This window comes from Mytilus galloprovincialis, chromosome 13 (genome assembly GCF_965363235.1).
Source record: "Mytilus galloprovincialis chromosome 13, xbMytGall1.hap1.1, whole genome shotgun sequence".
Taxonomy (NCBI): Eukaryota; Metazoa; Mollusca; class Bivalvia; order Mytilida; family Mytilidae; genus Mytilus; species Mytilus galloprovincialis.
In genome coordinates this window covers 52,609,386-52,619,531 of record NC_134850.1, presented here as the reverse complement: position 1 = coordinate 52,619,531, position 10,146 = coordinate 52,609,386, and the positions used below count along the sequence as shown (strand labels likewise).

General features: G+C 28.7%; 1 protein-coding gene across 4 annotated transcripts in view; it reads right to left on the bottom strand.

Annotated features, from left to right (window-relative positions):
• Positions 1 to 1,747: 1,747 nt before the first annotated feature.
• The window catches only part of LOC143057498 (uncharacterized), a 54,338-nt gene continuing 45,939 nt past the window's right edge, over positions 1,748 to 10,146 (bottom strand). For all 4 annotated transcript variants that reach the window (XM_076230807.1, XM_076230808.1, XM_076230805.1 and 1 more), the window contains exons 12-14: positions 9,907 to 10,089; positions 6,635 to 7,554; positions 1,748 to 6,233 (exon numbers count right to left, since the gene is read on the bottom strand). In XM_076230807.1, coding sequence (XP_076086922.1) covers positions 6,071 to 6,233; positions 6,635 to 7,554; positions 9,907 to 10,089 — 1,266 coding nt within the window. In that variant the 3' untranslated portion in view covers positions 1,748 to 6,070. The remainder of the gene's footprint in view (positions 6,234 to 6,634; positions 7,555 to 9,906; positions 10,090 to 10,146) is intronic.

Genomic DNA, 10,146 nt, shown 5'->3' with positions numbered 1-10,146 from the left:
TTTCCGTGCATTTAATCGTTTAACCCACTGCAGTTGTTGGCACCTATCTTAAGTCAGGAATCTGGACAGTGGTGTTCAGAAGTTATCGTTTGTTGATGTGGTTCATATGTGTTTCTCATTTTATATAGATTATACCGTTGGTTTTCCCGTTTGAACGGTTTTAAACTAGATATTTATGGGGCCCTTTATAGGTTGATGTTCGGTGTGAGCCAAGGCTCCGTGTTGAAGACTACATTGACCTATCATAGTTTACTTATGTAGATTGTGACTTGGATAGATAGTGGTCTTATTGGCACACATACCACATCTGCTTCTATCTATTAATCGAAATTATAGGACTGATATTCATTTATCAGTTTGGATTCTGCAGTTCTGATAATTGGAACAAGATTCCAGTGAAATCTGTTCCTGACCAATTATGAAATCATTCCTTAATAAAGAAGATTATTAATATGTAATGAAGGTATTAGACAAACATACTAATGGACAAAATGATTATTGATACCATTGTGAGTAGGGGTATAATTACAGTACCTTCAAAACACCGAAGATTATCTCTTATTTTGATAGTTTTTTTTTTTATTGTTCATTGTTTTATTTTCTGTGTTATGTTATTATTGTTATTTTCTTTTTTCATTTGATTGCTATGGGATTGTCTGTTTTTATTGGATTGCATTGCAACTGCACATGTTTCTATCTAAAATTGTCATATTTTCAAAATCTCCATAATTTATTCTTCATACACGTGTGTTGCAGAACCAGTTTATCAAAGTAAATAAGAGCTTATTGATACTCAATTTTGAAAGTATTTTGGGAAAGGCCAAAATTTTGAAATGCTATTTATTATTGTATAAAAAAGAAGATGTGTTATGATTTCCAATGAGAAAACTCTTCACAAGATACCAAATGATGCAGAAATTAATAATTATAGGCATTGTAGTAGTGTTGGTCTTTATACATATACTTTTGATAATGTGTTTTATACCTTGTGTCCCTTTAGTCATACAGGAGTCAGATGTATACAATTGTTTGCATCTTTCCTAAGTCTGGAATCTGAAGTTCAGTGGATGTCGTCTGTTTATGTGGTTCATAAATGTTTCTCGTTTTTCGTTGGTACATAGATTAGACTGTTGGTTATTTGTTTGAATGGTTTTACACTAGAAATTTTTGGGGCCCTTTATAGCTTGCTGATTGGTATGAGCCAAGGCTCCATGTTGAAGGCCAAACCTTGACCTATAATAGTTTACTTTTATACATTGTTACTTGGATGGAGAGCTGTCTCATTGGCACTCATAGGACATCTTCCTATATCTAGTATAACAGTAAATCATTTTGATTTTTCAATGAAAGTAGCTGATCCTGAACAGAAAACAAAACAAGGTGCAACAAGTGCTGAAGTATAAAGTTTACCCTTAGTGTGTCAGAGTTCATTTAATTTAAGTTTGGAGTGTATTGCTAAATCTTGCAATTTTTTTCTGAGTTCATTCAATTTTTGTTTGGAGTGTATACGTCAATGTTTCAGTTTTCTGAGCATTTTTTTATACTTTTGCTCTTCTTCATTTGGTCAGTGTTAGTTTTTTTTTCTTTAATTAATATATTATATTTCCCCTTAAGCCACATCTAACTTTTTCCTACTTCACTTCAAACAAACAGGCTCAGTACCTGTTTCTCAAAATATTTCTTGTCATTGTATTCGACATATTTTACCTCTAATTTCTATTTCATAAAAGTAACAACATAAGACAAATAATAGTTTGGCATTTTAATGTCAATTGATAAGCAAAACTGGATCTCTTATCCTTAAAGCTTTAAAAAATAAAGAATCATCCACTCTTATGGCTATATAAAATATATTTATATATTCCAGATTTTCAGCTGATCCTTTATTATTGTGACAATTCAACATATAATTCAACCATTCAACTTCATCACTGGGAATCTAAAGATTCCAAGTTAACAAATCTTATAGGTGTCAATGAATTTTCTACAAATCAAATTAATTTTTAAAATAGCATGTGGCAAAAATACACAATAATAGTTTCTGTAAGAATTAGAATTGCTTTTTTTTCATAGCAAAAATTATATCTATCGTAACAATTGACTGCCATAGAATAAAACTTAAATGTTTTTGAAAGAAAAAACTCCCTGGTTCACCGATGAAAAAATTATTACAGTAACAGTTAAACTAGACATAGAGAATTAAATCTGAACACTGTTGGATCAAGAAAATCTAAATGTTCAACCACTGATAATCTTAAATACACTTTTTTTAACACTGTAAATCATGATATGTTTTTAACACTTGTAAACCAAAATATCACAAAGTTTCATCCCAAAAGACTAAGAACCTTTGATCTTCTGATTGTCTCAGATTTTACAAGGCCACAGACTTTTGGAATTGTACTTAATTGAAATCATATTATGAAAAATTCACCATTTGATTATAAATTCTTCTGATATGTTTATAATTATATATTTCTGTTACATACAATATGTAAAAGTTGCAAAAATAAAAACACTTGAGTACTGTAATAATTTTGATTTATCTCCCATGTCAGCAATTTGAATTATCTCCCTTACCAGTATTTGAAGCACTGTCTCAGACTTTTCTTTTTGATGATTGACGGACACATTTTGATAATTGAAAACAAAATTACTTTTGCTGCTTACAGTGTCTAGTTTCTGGTTATAATGAACAGAAAATACATATTTTGATTAATTTCCATAATAATCTTGGTTAATTTCATAAGATATGAAAGACTTCTTAATAGTTTTCAAATTTAGAAATATTTTCTATTGCTGAATAGAATTTCCTTTAAAAAAGCAGCTACTTTCATGAATGAAAAGTTCCAAAAATAACAATATCTTTCATGGTACTATCCAGATTACAAATGTAGGAACATTTGTCTTATTTCTTTTAGATTTTGCTTACAACATGTACAATGATATATGTCAGTATAAGGTCAAGTTTAAAAAATATTCTTTTGTATATGTTGTTAATTATTTAACTGAGAATGCTGGTTTGTTGTTTTCCAACATTTGGCTTAGATCAGACTTGGGGTCAATTACATTGGAATGTAATTAATTAAATTACACATTACATTGCAAAAATGATCAATTACATCAATTACACATTACACTGTTTTTGAAATGTAATTAATTAAATTACAATTACTTTACTAAAGTAATTAATTAAATTACACATTACATTTCGTCATGGTATTTTTTAACAATATTATACATGTATAAATATTGCATGTGTAAAATATTCAAGTAAGTATAGTTTAAGCATTGCATTTGATAATCATTAGCTATTTTAATGTTTTGCCATTAGTCTGAATCTCTCTGGTCTGAACACTTTTGACATCAACTCTAAATAGTTTTTCGACAGGAGCTAATGTGGCAGATATTGCTTGATCAGAACATGAAAGTTCTATGATCAGAAGATCATCATATTGAAAGGAGGGGGAATAGGTTCCTACATTATTTGTATTAACTTGCCAATACATCAAGGGGTATTTTGACATCTCAGAAATTAAGTCATTTAAATTAAACATAATATAGATAGAGAGATAATACATAAATCACAAATATTCAAAAAGTGTGCTTGTCACAATATTGAAAATAATTTTTAGTACAAATAATGAATGTATAACATGTATAATGTCTAAATATTAGCAATATTTTGCTAATTAGATAAAAATACATGTAACAGTGGCATTGCCCCTGGACATTTTAATCTGATTAACTGCTGTTTGTTTTTACAGCTGTTAATTTTTATTTCTATAATCCTTTTGTGTATACTAATTTGACAAAATGATTGTGTGCAGTAATTTTAAATTCTAAATGAACTGTCTAAGAAAGATTTTTCACAGTGACACTTTTTTTTTGTTTTTTGTTTAACAAGGTGATTAATTACTTATCAATCTATGTAGTTAAAAGATGATTTTTCTTAACAACTGAACACTACTATATGATTCTCACATTTTTTTTTTACTTTATAATTAAATAATAATTATTAAAAAAAAACATCTGTAGGTCAAATAAATATTAATATACATTGTGACTTCAGTATAAATTATAGACTTCATATATTAAAAAAGTATGTGATATCAATATTTGAAAAACAAGTATTATTTTACAATTTATATTATTAAACACAAATCCTTATCTTTAACACCATAAAAGTATATGTAATTGAAATGTAATTCAAAAGTAATTGAGCATTACATGCTTTTTTCAATGTAATTAATTAAATTACCATTACATGTAATTAAAAAAATGCTCAATTACACATTACATTCAATTACATGAAAAATTGTAATGCATTACACTTAATTACCATTACATTTTCAATTACCCCATCCCTGGCTTAGATCATTATAGTTAAGATAACAATTTGTACATTATGATATGTTTACTGCCGTTTTCAGGTCCGCAAAACTGGTGCATGTTTTATTTAAAATCTGATCAGAAAAATAATCTCAGGTGAAAATAAATATGTAAAGAGTGGAAGAGTCCCTTGACAGTAGATATAGAGTGACATCAATATCATTTTCAGTATTAGTCCAAATAATTATGACGTCTTAATTATTTGGACTAGTTCAGTATAGAACATTACATACAGTAAATTCAGAAATTATTTTTGCGATGTTTTTACTATTGCGAAAAATGCGATAGAGTTATAATCGCAATAATTAAAACTTGTATTTTTAGTTTTTCATATGAATTTAACAGGAATTTTCTTAACTTTGCAAAAAAATTAAATCGCATTTTAGTCTAAAATGACAAAATCGCAATAATAAATGCACACAATAATTTCTGAATTTACAGTATTGTTAATACAACCTAATATGTGTATACACATCAATGATAACTTTGCTATTTATAAAACAGCTCAGTTGTAAGTAGGTATATTTGACCTACATTTTACCTTAAAGGTCAAAAGGTCAACATGTAAAAACAAAAACAATATACAATTCTACAATATAAAACAAATAAAATGTATGATATGAACGTTAACAATAAAAACATTTTGATTTGAACACGCTATTTACAAATAAAGAGATCTAAAAAAATATCATTGACCAACTTATATCACAACACAGCACTCAACATTCCCCCCAAAAAAATATCATTAATTAATATCACAAGTGAGCACTACAAACTTAATATTACAAATATCTGACATTGTCACATTGGAAAGAATCAACCAGTCAGAATAGTCATTAGAAATACTTTCTTTCCACATTGTTCTTCTAAACTGAGTTCAAAAACAAAGCTTTACACAGTCAAAAGTTATGTTTAACCATAATCAGTTGTAAATTTAGAATCGGAAATGGAATGAAATTTTCCCCCCCAAAAAAAATCCTCTCAACCTTTGAGTTAGTTACCCTTTTTGATCATCATGCCCAGACAACAAAGTATATACATCCCCAAGAGTATTAAATTTCAGTAAAATTGTCCCTTCATTTTTTTTACATGTTGCAATATTGTATTGGTAAGCTGAGAAAACTGAGGGTAAAAACAAAATATGAAAAGTGCTTATTTTTGCTTTAATATAACGAGTGCCATATCTACATATTGCAAATAAAGTATAAATGGTCCCATGAGATTCAACGCTATGATAAATATTATGACTTGCTATAAACTATCAGTTGTAAGATAGATGCTTGAATATACTGTAAATTCAGAAATTATTACGAAGTTTTTATTATTGCGAAAAATGCAACAGGGTTATAATCGCAATAGTTTAAAGTCGCATTTTGAAATATTTTCTATAAGGAAATTAAACAGGATTTTTCTCCAAATCGTTACGTTAAAATCGCATTTAAGTCTAAAATGACAAAATCGCAATAATATATGCACACAATAATTTCTGAATTTACAGTAATGTAAAACCACTAAGTGTTTCATTTTATCTATCCTTATTTAAAAGGATTCACAAGTATGAGATTGCAAAATAAAGCTGGTTATTTTTGACAGATACATTTTGACATGTGAATGTATAATGCATGAAATGCAGGGATACAACTTTCAGTTCTCCATATTGAGTTCTTATAAAATTCATTTAACAATTATCATAACCCTCGTGTAGTGATAAACGTTCTTCTAACAATGATATTTCGTCTGTAATTGTTCGACATTCTTCATCCAGTCTGTCATATTCCTCTTCAAGATAATTCCTCTCCAAATCTTTCACAGCCTGCTCTTTTTGATTTCTGACAGAAATCCTGCAAAAGAAACCAATATATTTTCATTTTTTAACCTGCTTTTTAAAAAACAAAAATGAATTTCTATGATATATGGTATCTTGTGGATAGCTGTCTTATTGGCAATCATACCACATCTTATTTTATGTTTGATATTTTGATCAGGTAAAGGAAAAAAAGAAAAATCAACTTTCTTAAAATTTTAGCAATTTCATTGGATAACTTAATAATTATTTTAAAGATATAACTTTATTAAATAATATGTTGTAAATGTTAAACTAAAATAAAATAATTTAGTTATGGTAATGACAAAACTTATATAACATCATTTCATCCTTTTAAAATTTCCTACATTGTATTGAAATAGGGAAACTTTTTTTCACACTTTTCTAGTTTTATTCAACAAGTACATCAAAACCTACCTGGTTTTCTTAAGTTCAACTAAATGAGTTCTTAGTTGCTCTATCTTCCGTAGAAAAGCTTTTGGGTTACCATCTAGATCTTCTAAAATGGATTCAGATTCGAATATAGCACTGTCACACTGGTCCCTAGATACAGATTTAGAATCAACAGTTAAATGAGTCTGAATTGTTTCATTTGTCCGTTCAAAAATTGTTGTTGTTTCTGTTTGGCTAAAGGTCTGCACAGAAATATTTGATTGGTCGATTATAGAATTGGTAATTTCAAAATTGGTCCTTGATGATTGGTTAAAACTTTGAGTTGAAACAGTTGATTGGTCCATTATACATTTGGCATTGATATGGTTTTCATAGCCATCATTGTGATGGTCAGCAGTATGTATGACAGGAGAGAACTCCTCAAGAGGACTGACTTGGATATCGGTCCCCTGACTTAACGTGTCCAAATTGTCACTAATGGAATGTACATCTTGGTGAGGTTTTCGTTCTAAAGAACTATTTTCAGAACACACAGCACTATTATAAGCAGTATCACTCTGCACATTAAACTCTTCAGAAACTAAAGAGTTCTCTCTGCTAAAATGGTGATTAATTTTATTGAGAATGTCTGCAAACATACTGCCATCCTCTTCAGAGTTATCTCCCTGTCCTAAATGACTGGTTTCCTGTTCATCAAACTTAAACACATTATCTGATACCCTATGATCACTAGTTAGAGATTCCTCATTGGCTGATTCTGAACTTTTCCTCCTGACTTGTGAGTATAAATCTCCTGTTACCTCCCCTTGAATTTTAGATATATCGGATTCACATTGATCTACAGGGATTTGATAGTCAGATATCAATGTAGTATTAGCAGTAATGTCTAGAGCAGAGTCTTCATTCTCCCCTTCAGAGCCTTTATGTTTCACAATGTTCAAATCCTGTAAAAGAAAATTGTAATGTTCAATAAATATTGTGACAAAAAAATTAGATTCTCTTTGTATCCAAATATGTTTGGGATTTATTGTTAGGATATTTATTCATGATATCAAAGGAAATCATGTCCAAAGTTTAATTTTATGTAACAATTTTTAGGAGCCATTCAAGCATACAAATGAGAATGTATAAAATACAATTGATATTTGTAAAATTGATAAAACTTAAAACAAATTAAACAAAATGAAAAATATTAAAAAGATTTCTAAAAAAGCCTTCACTCTAAGAGTGACAGTTACATTTTTATAATTTTCATATTTTTTATTGAAGAAATTTTATGATGTAATTAATATAATGAGGAAAATTAAATTGAAGATGATATGAATAATGTCTGACTGATTTATCCAAAAGGTGCTACTAAAAGATTGCTAAACTAGCAAAGAGCTTAATTTCTAAAAAAAAAAAAAGTTTTCATTTGATAAAAGTTGATTGCTGCTTTATGAAGTTTTATTGGATAGTAAACATGTTAACCAAAGCACATATTGTATTTAACACTTCAAACTAAAACACTGTGCATGGTCAATAGTTATCAAAGGTACCAGGCTTACAGTTTGATACCCCAGACTTGCGTTTCGTCTACATAAGACTCATTAGTGACGCTCAGATCAAAATAGTAAGAAAGCCAAACAAGTATAAAGTTGAAGAGCAGTCATCCCTTTTCCATACATAAATGAGCACCAAAAAAACTATTTCTTAAATTTCATTTTATTTTTTTATTTAAGTAAGGCTACTTGTTCCTACTATTCTTATTACATCATGTAGTGTACATTTTATAAGAAGTAATGAATGTTGCTCTATGTGCTTGTCGACAGATGATAAAAATGAAGGAATCTTGACAAAACATGACATGTGCATGGTTATAATCATATTTTCATAATGCTCACTTATTTTTTTAAATTCTAGTAGTTTTTCAAATTATTTTTGCAACATGCCCCCAAAGAAATCCTCAAAAAAGATTCTGTTGAAGGGCTTATTTTATGGTATCATTGACAAAACTCATTTACTTACTCCTATACAAAACAATAAAATAACTATCGAAAAATAATTAAATTGATTATAATTTTCTGTTTGAGCTAAATAATATAAATTTTATTGAAACTACAGCTAGGAATGGAAAAAAGCTCTGGTTGGAAGCAGAGTATTCTATATATTAAATGAAATGATCAAAATCATTTCTATTTGACCTATATTTAACAAGAAAGATAAAAGACATAAGCAATTAAGTTACAAGTGTGAATGTTAGGTCAAAAGTCTGAGGCAGGTAAAAGACTAAGCTTGAGAGAAGTTAGATTACAGAAAAGGGATAAAATGTTACCAATCAGTTTAGATTTTTGTCTCGTTTAAAAACAGTATGGCCTTCAGTTACAACAACATATTGACAAAAAGATCTTCTCTCACAAGTTGGAAAAGTTTATTTTCTTCAGCAGTGAGCACTGAAGTATAATCATAGAAAGAGTTTTCCAGACATGAGCAAGAATGACCCCTCTTCATATCAGATGTTATTTCAGAGTCTACCGTGAGTGCATGAGTATCCTGGAAATTAAGATGACATATAATTCTTACATTTCAGTAAGCATAGACAGTATTAGCCAAAATTATATGTACATTAAATATATACATCAAGTAAATTCATTTAAATTGAAATTTTCATTTTCATTTTTCCTTAAGTCATTGCAAGTATCTAATACATAGGAGCTTTTTATCAACGAAAAAAAAATGAAGTTTGATGAATATTTCAACATGCATTTTTGGTTAATGTTAATTTTCAGATAAAATATGAACAAAATCCATATTTTCATAATTGCTAGTAGTAAATGAAAGGGGGAAAATATTGGAATTAGACAAGTTTTTCTGGCTACAGATCAGAACTAAATTAGGTATGTACCAGTGCATACAAAGATGTATTTTTTATTTCAATCAATAATCTCTTTGCTCCTGAGTTTTAAAGTATTTTAACTACTACTCAAAAATTGTAAATGCTAATGTTTCAGAATGATATTATAAATGTATAAAATTTTCTTATTCCACTGACCTAAAGAAACAACTCATTTTAATCAACATGAATAAGTTGCCTTTAAATTTGATTCAATTATTGAAATGTATTTCAAAATAATGTATTTCATCAATCTTGACCTTGTGATAAGGTATGAATAATAGATTCATTGATAAGACCTTTCAACAATTAAGATTTTCTCGGATCATCTCTCCTTGAAATACTTACATCTTTAATAGAAGAATTATCTCCCCTTAAAATACTTCCATCTTCAAATAAGATTATCTCCCCTTAATATACTTACATCTTTAATAGAAGAATAACCCCCAGCATCTGATGTTGGAGAGGATATGTCTGTTGGATTTATATCATTGTACGGAGATTCTTCTTCTACCCAGAATTCCTCCAGACCTTCAGGAACAACCTCTGTTGATGTCTCTCTCATCAGAACTCGTAACCATCCAAACATTTCCTCCCGACTGAGTGGCTACAAATATATAAATAATGAACAAAATTTTTTTTTTTTTATTTATTATCTTTAAAT